The following is an 18,704-nucleotide window of genomic DNA, read 5'->3' as shown; positions in this document are numbered from 1 at the left end:
GTCGTTTGGTTGTCGTTACTCATTCTTATTATTCTTACTTCTAAAATGATGTGTGTGTATTCGATGTGTTCTGGATGAATGCAGTTCACATATACATATGTAAAAATATATACGTATATGGTATTCTTCATCCGCTAGTGCGCGGAGTGGAGTACCAAAAACAGAGTGGGGGGAACAAAAACTGCATATTTCTGTATGTCTTGGCTTATGATGATGGCAAAAGGACATTAATAAATAACATTACATAGACATATATAACGAAAAAATGATTAAGAATTACACAAAAAACCAACACAGTCGTTGTACGGGCCTTAGGACCTGTAACCTGGATCAGGCATCATTCGATTCGATGCCGCATACAGGTGCAGGTAGCGGCGCACACACACATAGCTGGCGGCCGGGTGTTATCGACTTAACAGTTACGGTTATCGGTTACGGTTATCGGTTATCAGCTAACGCATAGCTGGAGCTTGGTGCTGGGAGTGTGGGGGGGGATTGAGGGAGGCCTGTGGTGGGTGAATGCAGCGATCATGTGTTTAGGAGTCAAGATGGGGGGCACTAAAAACCAGGTCCGTGTCAGGGGTTAAAGGACTCAACAAAATCCCTCGTTGAACAGCTATCGAAGACGCCAAACAGCTGCTAGGGGATTATTTCTGGCAGGGGGTTATATGATACGATGATATGTGCTATATATGTGTGTACTATGTGATATGGTTCAAAAAAACTAGAACCAATTCAATGGCCACACCGCAGTTGATAGGGAAACCAACCAGATCCAAAGACAGCGACACTCCCCGGGTGGAGGCAACCCCAAAAGAGACTGTGGTTGGTAGAGGGGTTACAGGGGGTAGGGTCAATGGGGCAAAGGCAAAGAAAGAAATCGTCGGCACGTACAATTGTTCACTTATATACATTCTATTTATTTAAATAATAACACAATATCGGTTTTTTTTTTTGTTTTTTTTTTTAAATTATGAAAATATTTTTCATATTCTTTGTAGTTGTCTGTGGGTGTTGGTATGGGTGTGGGTGTGGGTGTGGATGTACGTCTCTGTAGCTGTTCATGTGTGTGTGTGTGTGCGTGTGTGTGTATGTGTGTATCAGTGTTAGTTGGTTGGGCTTCCATCTCGCATCGTTTTGATCTTAATAAACTTTCTTTACTATTTATGATTTTTACGAAATAAATGGGGTTTTCTATCTGTTTCTGTTTCCAGTTTGATTTTTGGTTTTGCTTTTCCTTTTGCTTAGAGTTGTGCCTAGTTGACATTTACATGAATATAAATTAGTAATTATTTAAACGTTTCATTTTGTTTCTTTGCTTTTTTGCTTTGCATATATATGGATGTAAGTGTGTGTTGCTTATTGGCGCAGACTTTGTGCCTAGGCGCCCTTTTGCCTATATACAGAGGTGTACGTACAGGAGACACAAAATGTACATTTTTCTTACTAATCTAAGAGGGGGAAAACTTAATAGTTTCATTGTATATTGGAGCTTTGCATTTGCAGAAGAATAATTCGAATGTGGTTTGTCAAAGAACGCTCAAATATCTGCTTGTATCTGGCTCTGAGATCGATCTCTTTCTTTGTTGCTTTGCGATCTGCTGCTGTGTTACGGAAGTATTGTACGGATATTGTAATGGGTATTTGGTATTGTTAATGGAATTATTACTATCTCTATAAGTATGGGGTCTGTGTGTGTGTGCGAGAATATTGGAGAATTGGTTTGATTCTTTGATTCTTTCTGGCCAAACGGAACAAAACGGAATGAAACATTGGTACTACCACTTTCTCAGTTTCATTCCAAACGGTTCTATTTCTATGTCTATTCCGATTGATAGTTGTTGGGGCTTGTTCGGCTCTCTTTTTCTTCATCCTCCGATTTGCTATTTGATTTGACGTTTGTATGTAATTCTATCCATGAATTGGTTACTGTTACTGTTACTGTTACTGTTACTGTTACTGCACTGTTTACTATGTACCATACTGTATCTTGTCTCTGTAGTTATTGTAGTTTTGAGTTTACTTCTTATATATTCGCGTATTGTAATTGTAATTGTATTTTGTAATTGTAAGCTTTTATGTGGCTTGGAGCTAGTGGTTCATTGGATAATACGGTATTGAGTATGCTTATATAACTGCCAAGGGGCGGTGGAGTGATTGGTGTGGGGGAGGAGGGTGTATGGGTGGATAAGTGGAGAGGGATGGCGGAAACACAAATACTCATATAGTAAATACATACATTGAAACGGATCAACTATTCGGCTTATTCGGGTTATCGGTATTCTGCGTGTGTTCGGTATTTGGTATTCTGTATTGGTTTGTTTATCGTTTATCGTTTATCGACGAGTTACTGTTTGCTATCGATCATATCGATCGACCGATCTCTTACTGTTTGCTATCTGGGGTATTAATCAATATGCTATTTTAGTGAGATGGTTTTCGGTTAGTTTATCTTCTCAGCTTAGTTTTAGTTTATCCTGTTCGGTTTTCTGTGTGTGTATGTGTGTATGTGTGCGGTGTGGTGTGTGTGTGTGTTTTTGAGAGTTTACTGTATCGGTATCTGAGTATCTGAGACTGATCTGATGACTGTTTTAGTTAGATACACATTTTACATCATATGTACATACACACAAACAACATTTAAAGTGCAAAGCTGTCTCTTCGAACTGGTATTCACAGTATTCATAGTATTCATACTGCTGTGTTTTACAATTTACATTTACATTTTCATTTATTGAACGTAATAAAAAACGATGTGACATTGCAGAGGTCCGAGGATGAGGCTGAGGCCAGTCCCCGGATAGTAGTAGTAGTAGTAGTAGTAGTAGTACAAGGAAGCTGTTTACTCGTGTAAATAACAAATATATTGGTAGATATGGCATTGCATATGGAGATCCTCTTCGCGACTCTCCGGTGGGGGTGGGGTTGGGGGGAATAACAAATAGAAGGTCTGGGTTTGGGTTTGGGTTTGGTTTTGGGTTCTCTTAAAATTAGATACAGATATAGATATAGTTTTGTGTATATGGTAGTAGTACATTAAGTATACTCGTATGTGCATAAGCTTAAAAAATCAATCAATTTGGTATCAAAACACGTAACTTAGTAAACGTTTTTCAGACTTTTTTTGTTTGCCAAAAATAAAAATTATTGGAAATATATTTGCTTGCCCCCTGCGAGTAGAGTTTTAGGGTGCAAGGGGTACTAAGTGATAATCAAAAATAAGTTTATATAAAAAATAAAATTCGACTATACTCGCACACAACGCTCCTCGTTCCTCGATTCTCGATCCGCGATCCTTAATCCTCCTCTTTGTATGTAAAGATACATCAACTTCGGCCTGTGGCTTTTACTTTTAACTAAAAGGCTACAGCTCTTTGTTCTATTACCTAAAACCCCCCTATCCATTCCCTAACGCTATTGACCACGCTAAGAAAATTGCACACTCTTAAAAATGAAGACCTTCCCGCCATTCGATCCGCTTCGGTCTCCGTCCCCCATTCATTCGGTTGTGTAGTCCGTAGTTCGTTTTTGCCCTTTCTCTAAAGTTCTACTTCAAAGGCTCATCAGTCTCATTTAAATCAATGTAAAAAGGATGCAAAAACGCGACAAAAGTAAACAGTCTAAATTTTGATTATTCTGCCAATTGGAAAATATATTTATAAAACGACTAACTGAGGGGCCAAACAATTTTATTGTTCAAGTCATCAGTTTATCAAGTAAATCGAGTCATTAATCGACAGTCAACGATAGTCGTTTATCGTTCAGTGGATTATTGAATGAATCATTTATCGATAGTCGACCATTGTTTATCGTTTTTATCGGGTTTAACGGAGTCTAAAACCTAATCAGTCCTCATGAGATGAGATAACAGCTCCAATGAAAAAAACCCTACGAAAAATATACAGTGCCCCAAATCGATCTCTAAATAAACTTCAGCTGTTTGTTGTCTATCCTAACCCGGGTCCTGGTCCTGGTCTTGGTCCTGGTCCTGGTCCTACTACTGCTCCTTTTACTGATCCCACTCTCCTCCTGTCCTTTGCCTACGTAAAGATCTCCCCTCATGAAATTTTCACTTTTGAAATTAATGTTTTTCCTTATGCTGTGTATCCGTTATGCTGCTGAGTCCATAGTCTTAGTATAATATGCATATTCATATGTATCCATATCCATATATCGTATTTATATGCGTATTTATGTATATGTAGCTATAGCTTTATGCATATACATCCTATTCTTCCTATTGGTAATGTATTCGTAGACATATAAAAAAAAAAAAAACCGTATGACACACATATACATATATAGTTTTACTTAAGATCTAGAGTTCATATTGTTTCTGGTTTCTGATTTCTGGTTCAGTAACCATTTTGCTACTCATTTGATGAATATTTTTAGTGGCTGCTACATTTACACATATGCATGTATGTATGTTGCTTGTATTACATATATGTAGATCTCTGATATCTTACTATAATACATACAAAAATAACGAACAAATAAAAAGTGTGTGTTCTTGTGTGGGATCTACAGAGAAGAATTTTTGTTCTGGGGCTGTTGGGGGGTGTTGGGATGGTCAAGGGTCAGGGGTCTGGGGTCGAATGTTTAGCGCATTGCACATTGATGGGTGATCCTTGGGTGGCATCCGCATCTGTAACTCTGGATTATGAATGGAAGGCTGATGACGGTCGGACGATCCTCGTTGGGTAATACTCAGGGGGTTCAGTGTGTGTGAGAGTGCTTTTATTTGTGTGTGTGTGTGTGTGTGTGTGTGTGTGTGTGCGTGTGTGGGTTAACAGTCTTCTATCCGTGTGTGCTCCAAAGGTCCGCTTTCTTCTTGTTACTCCTTTGCTTCCTTCTCCTTTGCTCTGTTTTCCTCCTTGATGCTTTCTCCTAGCCTAGTTCTAACGACCATCCTTTCTATTCGCATCCCAATTTGGGATATGCACAAAAAAAATGCTTATATTGTATATGTATCTATACGTTTTTATCCTGCCCCAGGATTCCAGCGCGATTCCTACTTTTTGTATATTTCTTTCCTCCGCTTTAGATGTATCGTATGTATTGTATATAGCGTATATATCGTAAAAGACTTTTGTTTTTGCTTGCTTTATAATCAAGTCGTAAATAATCACAGTTTTTCCATTTGCCTAAAAATGTTTTTTGTTTTTTTTTTGTTTTTGTTTTTCTTTCCTCTCGTTTCACTCTCGCTCTCTTTTTTCTTGTTCTTTGTTTTCGTTTTTTTTTTGTTCGTGCCGAAAAAGTCTTTGAATTTTCCGCTATTTGAGATCCAAAATACATATGTACGTAGTAGTAGTAGTTCTACAATTCTCGCTTTGCTGCATCATCAATGAATGGTCCTGGAGAAGGAGGATATCTTTGCGTACTGCTCCTTCTGATCCTTCTAATCCTAGTGTCGGTCGGTCGGTTCTATTCTAACATCTTCCCATCTTTCGCCTCCTCTCTCGAAATGCGTGTGTCGGTGTGTGGGTGTGTGGGTGTGTCTGCCAGTGTATGTGGGTGCCCGATTCTTCTCGTGGTGTCGTCTCCTATCCTCTCCTGTCTCTATGTTTTTCCGTAGCATACTTTTCTGCGCCTCGCTTATTGATCTAATAAATTCATACGTTCATAGGGATTCTGGTGCTGGTGCTGATGCTGATGCTGGTGCTGATGTGGGGGATGCGTGTGCGGGTGCGGGTGCGGCAGCTGATGCGGATGCTGGTGGGGCAACTGATGCTGATGCGGATGCTGATGGTGATGCTGCTGGTGGGCCGACAGATGTGGTGGCAGATGGTGGCTGAGCTGTTGTTGCTGCTGCTGATGGAGTTGCATGGCCGCCGCGGAAAAACCGCCCGCACTGCCTCCGACTCCTACTCCGCCTCCGCCCGAATGGTCCAACTGAGTGAGGTCTACGGTGGGCGTGCTGCTAGCTCCCGATCCGTACGGTTCCCCGCCCCCGACTGGGGATGCCCCTGTGCCCGGTGGTCCCGCAGCAGCAGCTGCCGCCGCCGCCGCCGCTGCAGCCGCTGCCGAGTTGTTGAGCGCAACGTGGAACAGCTGCTGCAATAATTGATGCTGATCTTATAAAAAGTCTATGCACGGCTTGACAATGCCCGGCGACGACTGCTGCTGCTGCTGCTGGTGCGCCGCCGCCAGCTGAAGCGTTGAGCTGGCCGTGCCCCCGGCCACAGCCGCTGCACCCACAATGGGCGACAGCAGAAGCTCAGCAGCAGCGGCGGCCGCAGCTGCGGCGGCTGCCACTGCATTGCCGCCGGCTCCCCCGCCGCCGCCAGCGGCTCCACTGTTATTGGCCGCTGCTGCTGCAGCGCTCAGGGAGCTAAGGGACTGATGGAGACGGCTGCCCGGACTGCCGGCCTGGCCCACACCGACACCGCCAACGCCGGCTCCATGATGGAAGTACGAGTGATGGTTCTTCTGGCGTCGGTGGTAGATGCTCTTGTGGTTGTTCAGCGAGTTAAGGGTGCGGAACACCTTGTGGCACAGGTTGCAGACGGCATTGTTCAGCGGCTGCAGATGCTGTTGCTCCTTGTGCCGCTTCAGGGTGAGCTTGGTGCTCAGCAGCTTGCCGCAGACATCGCAGCGGTGGCACGCATTCAGCGGCAGGGGCAACAGCAGCCGATTAGCCTGTGCCACATCGCTAGCCCTTACGGAGGAGAGCAGACTTCCCCCAGGTCCGCCGGCGGCCGAGCCACGACCGCCACCGCTGCTACCGGCGGCAGCGGAAGGCGACAGCGAGGCGCGTCGGTGGTGCAGCAAATGGTGATGCTCTAGCGGGGATCCCGCCCGTGCCAGCGCATGGGCATGGGCAGCGTGCGCATGGGCATGGGCATGATGGGCGGCGGCGGTCAATTCGTGATGTGTGGCATGCAACTGATGGTGGCTGGGCAGCAGGGACAGCGGATGCTGTCCGAAATGTGAGTGATGCGAGGTCGGCGGTGGTAGTGGCGGCGAAGATGGTCCTGATCCTGTGCCCGACGGCTCAATGTCCCGCTCTCGGTCGAGCGATCGCTCCCGTTCGCGTTCACGTTCCCTCTCACGCTCCCTCTCGCGCTCTCTCTCCCGCTTGTGGTAGGCCTGGGGTGAGGGCGAGGGTGTGCCCACATGCCCATCTGTGGCACCGCCATGCGAGGAACGGGAAAGGCTTTCCCTTTCGTGGGCGAGTTTGATGTTGCTGCCACCGCTGCTGTTGCGCTGTTGTTGTTCTTGTTTCAGTTGTTGTTGCTGCTGCTGTTGCAGATGCTGTTGTTGTGGATTATGTTGTGTGGAATGATGTTGTTGTTGTTGTTGGAGGAGGAGGTGGTGTTGTTGTTGTTGTGATGATTGTTGTTGGTCTACTTGTTGTTGTTGTTGTTGTTGTTGTTGTTGTTGTTGTTGGTTGTTGCTACTACTATTACTAGAAGGATTGCCACTACCGCCGGGCACTATGACGCCGCCGAGTAGGCTGCCACCACCGGTGCTGCCACCTAAACACGGTCATATAGAGGGAAGAGAAGAAAAAAAGAGACAATAGTGACTTTTCTGTATAATTGACTTTGTTGTTATTTATTTTTTTGTTTTTGGTTTGTTTGTTTGTTTGGTTTTTCTCTTGTAGTTGTTTCGTATATGTTTTAGTTTTGTTTTGTCTTTGTCTTGTGGGTGTTTTAGGGTGTCTGTGTCTGTGTCTGTGTCTGTCTTTGTGTAGATCTGTAAGTGTTTGAATGTTTGTTGTGTATGTTGTTCTGTTCATTTGTTTGTTGTATTCGATCTCTCTGTGTTTGTTGTCTTTGTATCTGTTTCTGTGTGTGTTTCTTGTCTGTGTTTCTGTTTGTTTGTTTGTTTGTTTACTTTTATAACACTAACAAATCCAGGCTCAAAACAATGTAAAATTTTTGCTAATTTTTATTTTTATTTCTTTTTTTTTTTGCTAACATTGGTTTTTGTTTTTCCTTTCTTTTAATTGTACTCTCTTATGTTTCGCTCTTTTTGCGGAGTGTGGAGCTCATTTTTCGAATGGTTTTCGATTTAACCGAAGAAATTTCAATTTGTTCAAAAAACGCTGTGCTGATTTCGATTTCGATTCAGATTTCAGATTCGGTTTGCAATTTCGCATTTTCGAATTTCGAATTTTTGGTTTTTTCTTTTTTGTTTTTCTTTTTTTCTGGTTTCCCAAAATTTTGGGACAAAACGCATGGAAATAAAATGGTAATAAAACGGTTTTTTTTTTTGTTGACTGTTGTGGTTGTTGGCTGTGGCTAGTTTTTTTTTGTGATTTGTTGATTGTTCAAATACGAATTGGAAAGGTTCTCAAGAGCTCAACTTGCAGCAAGCTAGCTTCGCTTCGCTTCGATTCGATTCGATTCGACTCGGATTTTTGGACTTCGAGATTGCCTTTCGATGACTCTCTCCTTCTGGACTGCTGATGACAGTTGCAGCTGCAGACCAGCTGCCGCTGCCACTGCCATCTGCCACACACTGCCATTTTTTGGCATACGAATACCGTTTTTTGGAAACAGTTTGTCTTTTTTTGGATAATTTTGGTGGTGGTTGGTAACCAATTGGGTGTGTGGATATCGATAATTTCGTGGATGCTTTTTAAAACCAATTTTTGTTCGATTTCGATTTCTTGAATTCGATTTCAATTTTCTCAATTGTTTGTTAATTTTTTTGTTTTTTGATTAGCAAAATTTTGAAACATTTGTTTTTTGTTTTTGGCCTGATTGATTTGTTGTATGTATAAAAATGTTTTTAGTATTATTTTTGATTTTGTTCTTTTTTTGGGTTATTTTTCGTTTTTTCTTTTTTGTTCTTTCTTTCTTTTGTGGTTGCAAGTTGTCAATTTTTTTCTTGCGGTTTGTCACTAGTGTCTCTTTTTTTCTTTGTTTCTTTTTTCAAACTCAATCGCAGCACCGTGTTGCCTGTTGGGTTTGGGTTTGGGTTGAGGTTGGGGTTGGGGTTCAGGTTCGGCTTTGGGGATTGGTTAAAAACGAACCAAAACGTGCTTAGGATAGGGGATAAGGGATAGGGGATAGGGGTTAGGGGTAGGGTCGGGGGTCACACTTAGTGTAAAAGGCTTCATCGAATTGGTTGGTTGGTTTTTGGTTTTTGTATGTGCGATGGGGGGGTTGGGGGTGTTTTTAGGGGCTGTGGGGTCTGGGCCTGGGTCCGGGGCTTCTCTTAGTTTTCAGATACTTAGCATTTGTTAACCGGCTGCTGCTGGCCTAATGGTGATGGGGGTGGGTCTTCGAGGAGGGGGTTTTGTGGGATAAGTATTAGTATTAGTTATTGTAATTGTTGTTGCTTTTTTTTCCTTGCTTCAGGGGGTGCTTAAAGTAAATGGAGGCAGTATTTTTTTGCGCAGCCCTTTCATAGGTTTGATCTTACGACTGTCTGTATGTATAGGTATGTATATAATGTAGGTGCATGTGGGGGAGCTGCATGTGTGGCGGGGTAGGGGGTTCAGTTCGGAACACACATACAACGGAACACAAGAATGTAGTAGGAGACGGTAGACGCGGAACAGAGCCAAAAATCTTGCACTATCTTCTAGCTATAAGTGTAGATATGTATCGTATGTACTATGTGTATGGGGGGATGTTATATGATGAGAGGTTATAACCAGAGTAAGAGAGTTCGAGGGAGGGGTAGTCAGATAGAGATAGAGAGAGACAGAGACAGAGAGAGAGAGAGACATAGAGAGAGAGAGAGGGAGTGCTAGTGGGAGATCATCAATTCGATTTCTTCTTCTGTTTCACAATGGGGGTGGTAGGGGATTGACAACTCGATTGACATGCACACAAGACACTGAGTGGAGGTGGAGTTAATGGAGTGAATGGACTCTAGTGTAGTTCGGTGAATAGAGTGAATGGAATGGATTGTATTAGTGAATAGAGTGAATAGGATGGAGTGGAGGACTACAGTGAATAAAATGGGTTGATTGGTCTTGCCCCAATCAATCGATCTCATGTTGTGGTTGTTTGGTTGGTAAATGAAATATTTCCCTCTTCATGTGTAGACTTTTATTTGTAATTAATTCATGAATTATAGAATCGTAAGTGGGGCGTGTGGTGTTCAATCGCACAGTGTTTACCGCAGTAATCGCTTCGTATTTATACATAGATTTTTATTTATTGCAATTTCGTTTTTTGTTGTTGCATTCTCATAGTAGATCTTACGCTTACGGATATGGGGTGGTGGTACACACATTTATTATAGGGTATGCTATGGTATGGTTATGGGTTATATCTTGTATCTTGTTTTTTTTTTTTTTTTTTTTTTTACTTTCAACTCTTAAGCAAATTCTAATAATTAACGAACACAGGTGTACTCTTCAAAAGTATCCGGTCAAAATATGTAATTAATATTCATATAACTTACGGATTACAAAATACACAAAAAATTGGAGAAAAAAAATATTTAGCACTATAGTAAAACACATTTTTTGTATCCTTAAACCTATTCATATGCATCGTGATTCGTGTGTGCGTGTATGCGTGTATGCGTGTGTGTGTTTGTGTGTTTGTGTGTTTATGCGTATGTGTGCTTCTTCTTAAACCCTAAACTATTCAGAAAATCTGTTAATTATATTAGTTTATTATCGTAAAGATCTTTGCAATTGGTCGGTCGTTCGGTCGGTCGCTCTCCCTATCGCTCGGCGCTTAATTTTTCCTCCTACTCGTACATGCATACATACATGCATGCATGTGTGTGCATCTGTGTGTATATATACTCTATAACTCTTCAACATTATATATATTTTATGTAAAAAACAAACAAAAAACACTGTACCTTGGTCTTTATTTTAAGTTTAAAAAGAGAGTTAATAAATCGTAACATCATACTCGTATCCTTCATGTTATCCTTCCCTTCCAAAGTTGTTTCTCCTTGTGTGTGTGTGTGTTTTTTTTTTTTAATTTTTTAGATTTGATTGGTTTAAATTCTATTTAATTAAAGCCATTTCGAAGAATTCACTACGGGGCACACACTTCTCTGCCTTGGGCTTTACTCTAAAACATTCCTCCTTCCTTCTTTAAGGGTTATTAAGATTATATATAGCTAACGAGAAGAAAGTGTGTTGAAAAAGGGGGTATGGTGGTGGGGGTGCGGGAACAACTACTAATAGTACTTATCGATTTGCAGTATAAACTGTGTATCCTTGTGTGTGTGTTCTTAGCAAACTACCAAAAAGGCAACTCCTAATTCGTAACTAGCCTAAGTCCGTGTGCTCTCGTCTGTACTCTCTGTTACTCTCCCTTTGTTTTTGTTTTTTTTTTTTTTTCAAGTTTCTTCTGTTCTTCTATCTATCTTAAGTTATCCCCATCCTTCCTTCCTTCTCCTATCTTTTTATTTCTTTCCTTAGTTATCAGATATCCTCCCTTCTACTCTTTTTTCTTTCATCTTTATATTAAAAAGCACCGTTTTCTCTACTCTCATTCTCCTTTTTAAAGTATTTTTGAGTGTATTGATGTGTGTATGTGTGTATGTGTGTTGTGTGTTGTGTGTTATGTGTGTGTGTGTGTGTGTTTATGTGTCTTATTTATCTATGTAGTATGTATTCTGATGTAGATTATTCAATATGCAATGTTCAGTGTTCAGTGTATTCAAATACAATCGCTTGAATCGCTTATGGATTGTGGGGTTGGTTTTGTTTGGGGCTTCTTCTGACTTAGGAATTAGGGGAACAAATCGTTGGGGGCAAACTTAACAAAAAAAACACGTTCCTAATATCAAGGCGGCCCTCAGCTTGAGGTGAAGTTTGCGCTGGACAGGTGGTGGTGCTGGTGGTGCAGTTGACGATGGTGGTGCTGATGCTGGTGCTGTTGCTGTTGCTGTTGCTGATGGTAGTCAAAGTATACGAAACCCTATGAGGAGGAGTGATGATTCAGCTGCTGATGCTGCTGCTGTTGCTGCTGATGGTAGTAGCTGTTGCCCGGCGTCTGCGCAACGGCAACGGCATTCGGCTCTGCCTTCGGTTGCTTCAGGTTGCGATGGTAGATGCTCTTGTGGTTGCGCAGGCTGTTCAGGGAGCTGTACACCCGCTTACAGATGTTGCACACTGGCTCCTTGGTGGGGCGCATGTGCACGTTCTGGATGTGTCGCTTGAGGCGTGTCAGCGAGCTCAGGTTCTTGTTGCACGGATTGCAGCGGAAGTCGTCGCCGCCGCTTGTCGCATTGTTCAGACTGCCCCCTGATGTGTTTATGCCCCCGCTCGTTGAGTTGTTCAGATTACCTCCGCTATTGCCGCTGCCGGCGCTCGTTGCTGCCGCTGTGGCACTGGCCGTGGCCGCCATATTGGCCATCACGGCAGCAAACATCTGCTGTTGGGCCGTTGTGGACGTGGGCGTGCTGCAGGCTAGTATCCCATTCGGCGTCTGGCGCCCTGAATTGTTTGTCTGCTGTTGATGTTGTTGTTGCTGTTGCTGTTGCTGTTGGTGTTGCTGTTGCTGCTGGTGTTGTTGGTGCTGTTGGTGTTGTTGGTGCTGCTGGTGCTGCTGGTGCTGCTGCTGCTGCGGCAAGAGTGCGGTCACGGAGAGGCCACCGTTGCTGCCGCCGCCACTGCTTCCGTTGGCTGCGAATGTGGAGAGGTTAAGGCCACAGATGCCAGGGGCATTTGTGATTGCTGTTCGGTTTGTAGTTTTAGTTGTTGTTGGTGATAGAGTTGTTGTTGAGTTGTTGGTATTGTAGTTGTTGTTTGTTTGTTGGGAGTAAACGTTGTTGTTGTTGTTGTTGTTGTTGTAGTAGTAGTTGTTTTTAGTTGTAGTTGTAGTTGTAGCATTTGTCGTCAGTTTACCTGACGACAATTTTTGGGGAAGAAAGTCAGAAAACGTCGCATTAGCCCAAGGACAACGAGTTTTTTATTTATTTTTTGTTTTTTATTATTGAATTGAATTTGCATTTTTGTTTCAATTTTGCGTGATTTCTCATTTGATTTCGATTTGGTCTTTTATGGATTTTGATTTGGATTTTGCCTTACTATTTTGGTGGTAGGGATTTTGGCCGGATGGTTTTTTTTTTTTATCAGTAAATGGAATTTCGTTTAGCATTTTTTGCATCAAATATATGGTATTTTTTTGTTTTGTTTTCATGTACGTTTTTCTTCAGGTTGCTCAGAATTTGATGAATTTAACTTTGGATTTACTTTTCGATTGTTTAATCTTGTTCTTTCTTTCAGTTTCTATATATATTCTGTTCATTCTGGTGGGGGGAGGGGGAAGGGTGCGAGGGGTCAGTGCATGACAGTGACAGTGCCAGAGATATATAGAGATATGGACAGATGGCAGATCGGATGGTAGTAGATCACTTGGGACTTGGGATGGAGTATACGGGTATATGGGTGCCTGGGTGTCTAGGTGTATGGATGTCTGGGTATGGAAAAGAAAACCGAATGAATCCTCAAGGATTCCTTCTCTCGCTGGGGTAAATGTGGGAGAAGTTTAATTTCTTTTTTGATTGTTCGTCGGACGTTTCAGTTTCAATCTCAAAATTGATATTTTCTGTTTCCTGTCACTGCGACTGTTTCTTTTTCGACTGCGACTGCGACTGTGACTGTTTCACTGTGACTGTTCGTTCTCTTGCAGTTTCTCCCTTTTTTTACGTTTCGAAAGATCGAATGGATCGATATTTTTTGGAGAGACTACCGATACTCAACATGTGCAAAATTTGTTGGGGGGTTTTTTGTGGTTTTTTCGGTTGGTGGGATTGTTGTTGGTTTTTTGGAGGGTTTTTTTTGTTTTTTTTTTTTTTGTTTTTGGTTGCTGTTTTGTTGTTTGTTGTTTCACTCATTACCATAGTGTGCGGTGGTGTTGGTGTGTGGGTAATATACAAAAAGTAGGGGTGATTGGTTGGTAGGGGGGAGGTAGTAGGAGCATTTCAAATTCAAACGTGAGAAGGGAGCAGAGAGAAGAGGCTGTGTTTGTTGTGTGTGTGTGTGTGTTTGTGTTTGAGTGTCTCTGTATCCGTGTGTGAGGGAGTGTTTGCGTGTGTTTGTGTTTAAAAAACACCATCACCAATGAAGGTTACACTGTTTGCCTGTTTTGTTTTTGTTGTTCGTGTAAGTGTCTTCTTGCCGTACCCGGTGTATGTTCTCTCTCTCGCTCTCTATCTCTCTCTGCACGTGTGTGTTTGTGTGTATGTGTTGGGGGGGCGGGCGTGTGTGTGTGTGTGGGTGTGTCACTTAAGAAGCACTAAAAATAAACCCTTGCCAAATCATCCATCGTGTCGTCTATCACTTTCGGATCTTAATGATACTATTTTTTATTTTTTAGTGTTTTCAAATTCAAATTCAATTTCAAATTAGGTTTTTGTGTTCCTTATTAGCTTAATTTAATTTTGTTGGCTGAATTTTGGTTACAATTTACATTGTGCTTTGGTTTTCGTTTACAATTGTATTTTTTTTTTTTTTTTTTTACTTTTTGGTACAGTTCTTAGTTTTTGTTTTTTGTTTCTATCCCTTTATAGGTTTTGGGGGCTGTGGAAGGCTGGGGGTCGATGATGGCATTGCATTTCTGCACAATAAGAACCCATCCTAATGCATTATCCTTCGGAACATCTCCGATATCTCCGACAATATCTTTTTCCTTTTTCCTCTTTATGCTCTCATCCTTCTTAAAAATGATTTCTTTTATATTTCTTCTATTTACATTTTTTTTTTTTCTTTGTTTTAATTTTTTTTTTCATTTGATTTTGCCTATTTTATTTAAACTGTTTCTCATATATTCATTAATTTGTGCTTCTCCTAATATCTACGACTCCCATGATTTCTTCTACAGAATTGTACACCTTTGGTTCTCTTCCTACTCTGTGTTTCTACTCTGGCGGGACCTCTACGCACCCTTCCCATTCCATATCCAGCCCCCTTCTTCCACAGCAGCCAGGCCAGCAAAGGATCGAGGACCATGTGTTCTTCCATGTGGTTCAAATTCGTTCAATTCGTGTGTGCTTAGCAGATAACTTAAATAGTTTTTAATAGGTGGTGGATACATATTTTGGGCTTTTGACTTGTTGAGTGGTTTTTGTCGGGGTCGCCAATTGTGGAACTTAAAATTAGAGAATTTTGAATGCTGTTCGCATGGGAATTAAAGTAAGGTTATACACAATTTATGTATTGTTGTATATTCTAGGCGTAATCTAGATTTCTATTCTCTTCATGAGTTGTGTTTTTTGTTTTAGTTTTTTTGTTTGTGTGTGTGTGTGTGGTGTGTTCATGTATAATAAATAGGAGCAACAAATATATATATATGTATGTATATATAGAGCGTAATTTAAAGCGGTTTTGTCAATCGATTTGTATATACTTTGCAGCCTTTTGTTGAGATTTACTCTCAGTATAGTTCTTTAGTGGTTGGGGGTATTTTGGTTGGTTGTGTGGGGGAAAGAGGGTGTGGTGATTGGGGAGATTGGTTGGTTGGTTGGTGTGTGATTGTATCATGTATCGATTTGTCTGCTTTTGGGGATCGCTTGAGAGCGGCGGCTGTAGCTGGGGCTGTGGCTGTATCTTTGTATCCATTGGTTGGGGGGTTTGGGGGATGTTTAGTAAAGCGGATTTATATACGTATACGAGGGGTTAGATCGATTCAATTCTTAACAATAGTTTGTATATATATACTGTATATATATTCTGATATATATATATATATATATATAAGTGTGTGGGTAGGTAGATATATATATGTATAGGGGGTTTCACAATTATTTTGGGGGTAGAAATTTGTTGTAAATTTTGGTCGGTTAGTAAAATTGGAAAGTAAATAAAGAATAGCGTTAGTTGATCAATTTGTTGGGGGTTAGTTTTTTGTCTCTTCGCATAATAGAGTTCATGTATGTGTGTGCCTGTGTGTGGGTGTTGGGCGGGGATGTGTGTGTGTGAGTGAGTGCGAGAATGTGTGCAATTTTGACTCCTTCGATTTCAAGGTGTGTGGTTTAGTGTATGTGTGTGTGTGTGGTTTAGCTGTGTCTCACGATTGAGTGTGTGTGTGTGTGTGTGTGTGTTGTGGCGTTCTTTGTCTCGTGTGTGTGTGTTCCTGTGTGCGTGCGTGTTGTGGGTGTAGGCGTGATCGTGTGTTTCGGTGTGTTGCTGTGTGCGTGTTTGTGGGGTGGGAACCTTTTTTGCGTTGTAGTATGGGTCTGCCGTGTGACACGCGGAACGCTGGCACGCAGTGGAACGGTTTTTTGCTTAGCTTTTTCTTTAGTTTTCACTCTAGTACTGTGGAACGGTGAAACGGCACGGAACGTAGCGCGCTCGTATGTATGCAATGGTTTTGTTGTTTCTTGTAATGTATGTGTATGTGTCGCATGTTTATGTTTTCTTTTTTCTTTTGTTATGGAGCGGTTTTCTTTCGGTTTTTTTCGGTTCTCTCGTTGGAGCTAGACCCCTACTTATGTATGTATACAAATGCCAATCTGTGCTGCTTTGAACGCGGCTTGCAGCGCCCTTCTAGGGAAAACGAACGGAGGCCTGCTAGTAGGATCTCGGGGTGCGTACTCATTTCTGTATTCGTATTCTATGAGGTTTGATTTGCGGTTCAATACTTGTGGAGGAGGGGGATTCAAGGTGCGCTCAAATTTTCTGTGTGTGTGTGTGTGTGTGTGTGTGTTTGTGGGGGGCTGTTGTAGTGTTGGGTTGTGCTCAAAACATAAGAGGCCAAATTTTGGATACGATCGACAGGACACGATGACACTCGAGTATGTGGGGGCCCAATTTCAATACCAAATTCAATTCGGGTCGAGTGTGTGCGAATGGGAGGGCATTTTCAACTGGGGTAACTCGAATAGGGGCGGTGGGGGAACGGAACGATGATCGCCTTCCCTTCAATCAATAATTGTTAAAAAATGATAATGAATATGGAAAACTCGATTCGAAAAGCTTTTTCATTTGACTTTTGCTTGGGGTAGTGGGCGGTTTTTCGGTTTGGGTTCAAATTTTGTTTCGTTTTGGTTTGGTTTTTCGAGGGTGGGGGGGTTTGGAGTTCTGTTTTTTTGGGGTTTGAGGGTTGATTTTGGTTTGGTTTACTTAGTTATAGACACAAGCACGACGACGTACAAATAAAGGAAAGAGTTCAATATTCAATATATATATATATATATTTATGTAAGTATTTGTATATATTCGATCTTCAAATGCGTTGCGTTTTACGAATAGAAACTTAAAAACGTTGGACACCAATAAAATTTTTATTTGCAAAATGTACTCGGGTGTGTGGTGCGGAGACTCCTCCTCAAAGGATGGAGAAGAGAAGTCTCACTGGTCTGGGAGTCTTGTGTTCTCTTGGTCTCTGGGGGTTGGTTTAGGCTCGGGGCAACGAACGGAATAGAACATAAGGTTACAGAACGGAAGAGAACGCAACGAAATGGTACAGAACGGAACGCAAGAGAACGAAAATGTTTTGCAAACGTAAACTAACAAAAAACCATACAGTATTCAGGGTTATCAAATGATAGTTTGTTTCATATACATACATATAAACTAAAAAGCATTTGCGTGCTCTATCTCTCTCTTTCTCTCGTTGAGAGAATGGTAAACGATCGTTAACGAAGAAGCAGTAGAAAGGGAGGAGAAACGGAGGAGAAACGGAAACAAACGGAATGAAACGTAATGAAACCGATACTAAACGAATTCGGAGAGAGCTGGGCTGGGAACGGGAGGAATGGGTTTAATAAACTGAACGTTCAAAATATTCTTTTTTTGACGTACTTTTGTCTTTGTGTTAAACTCATGTTTTGATATCTAATTAATATGGATGTGTTTGTGTTTGTGGTGGTGTCTGAGGCCGTTTCAATGTCTATGTCTATGTGTGCGTGTTTGGGAGTGGGGTAACTATGTGAGTGTGTGTGTGTGAGTTTGGTGTGGAGTGAGTGCTGCGTATTGCTGTAGTACATTTTGCTGGAGTTTGACTTGGTTTTTTACTTTTGGCGGGGGTCGGGCGGGGGGGGGTTTTCATTACGAATACAAAAAATTAGCACACAAAATGAAACGGAAACAGGAACAAAAAATTAGAAAAGCAACGAAAATTTTGTAAAACGAGGAGAACGTTAAAACGGGGGAAAAGGGAAATTAAACACAACAAATACACGGAAACTATATATATATTTCTTATCTCGTCGTTGCAGTGTGTGTTTTGGGATTAGTTCTGAACTGATTTTGGATCTGGATCTGGATCTGTCAACGCGAGCGCGTGAATGAAAAGCCGGTAAAGCGAGCTCGTCCAAAAGCATTTCCCTACGTTTTTGCTCTAAGCAATAAACACCAATCAACAAATTGAGCCGCAAAAGCCGCAGGACCTTTGACGGCATCTGCGGAGGAGGAGAGGCCTCCTCTCCGGATTGTTGCGGCCTAACCGCAACATACATCATGCAACAGTCCTCCGGGTCTTTGGGGAGTTAATTAATTTTGTGTAGTTCATCAAACAAGCTGGGGATGGGGGAGGGTTTTCTGGTGCCTGTTGCTTGGCCTTGTTGTTGTTTGGTGTTTACTATCTAAACTTGTCTAGAATTATGTTTGCTTAGCAATTATCCTTCTGCATTCAAAATTTAACTGACGAGCGACGCGTGTCGAGTGACGAGTGACAAGTAACGAGTGACTCATCATCGTTCATCGTAATCCTCATCAACATCAGCATGGCGTTTTTGTCATACATAAATAACTTGTGTTTCTAAAAAACCGAGAATCTAAACTGCATTTTGCATTCGTATTTTTTGGTAATTGTGGTATTTCT

General features: G+C 41.8%; 1 protein-coding gene across 1 annotated transcript in view; it reads right to left on the bottom strand.

Moving 5' to 3' along the window:
* Positions 1-6,063: 6,063 nt before the first annotated feature.
* The window catches only part of LOC6596773 (broad-complex core protein), a 38,300-nt gene continuing 25,659 nt past the window's right edge, over positions 6,064-18,704 (bottom strand). Inside the window, exon 8 of the mRNA XM_026990090.1 lies at positions 6,064-7,481. Coding sequence (XP_026845891.1) covers positions 6,079-7,481 — 1,403 coding nt within the window. The 3' untranslated portion in view covers positions 6,064-6,078. The remainder of the gene's footprint in view (positions 7,482-18,704) is intronic.

Source organism: Drosophila persimilis, unplaced genomic scaffold (assembly GCF_003286085.1).
Source record: "Drosophila persimilis strain 14011-0111.01,24,50 unplaced genomic scaffold, DperRS2 tig00000520-arrow-pilon, whole genome shotgun sequence".
Lineage (NCBI taxonomy): Eukaryota > Metazoa > Arthropoda > Insecta > Diptera > Drosophilidae > Drosophila > Drosophila persimilis.
This window is presented reverse-complemented; position numbering and strand designations above follow the sequence as displayed.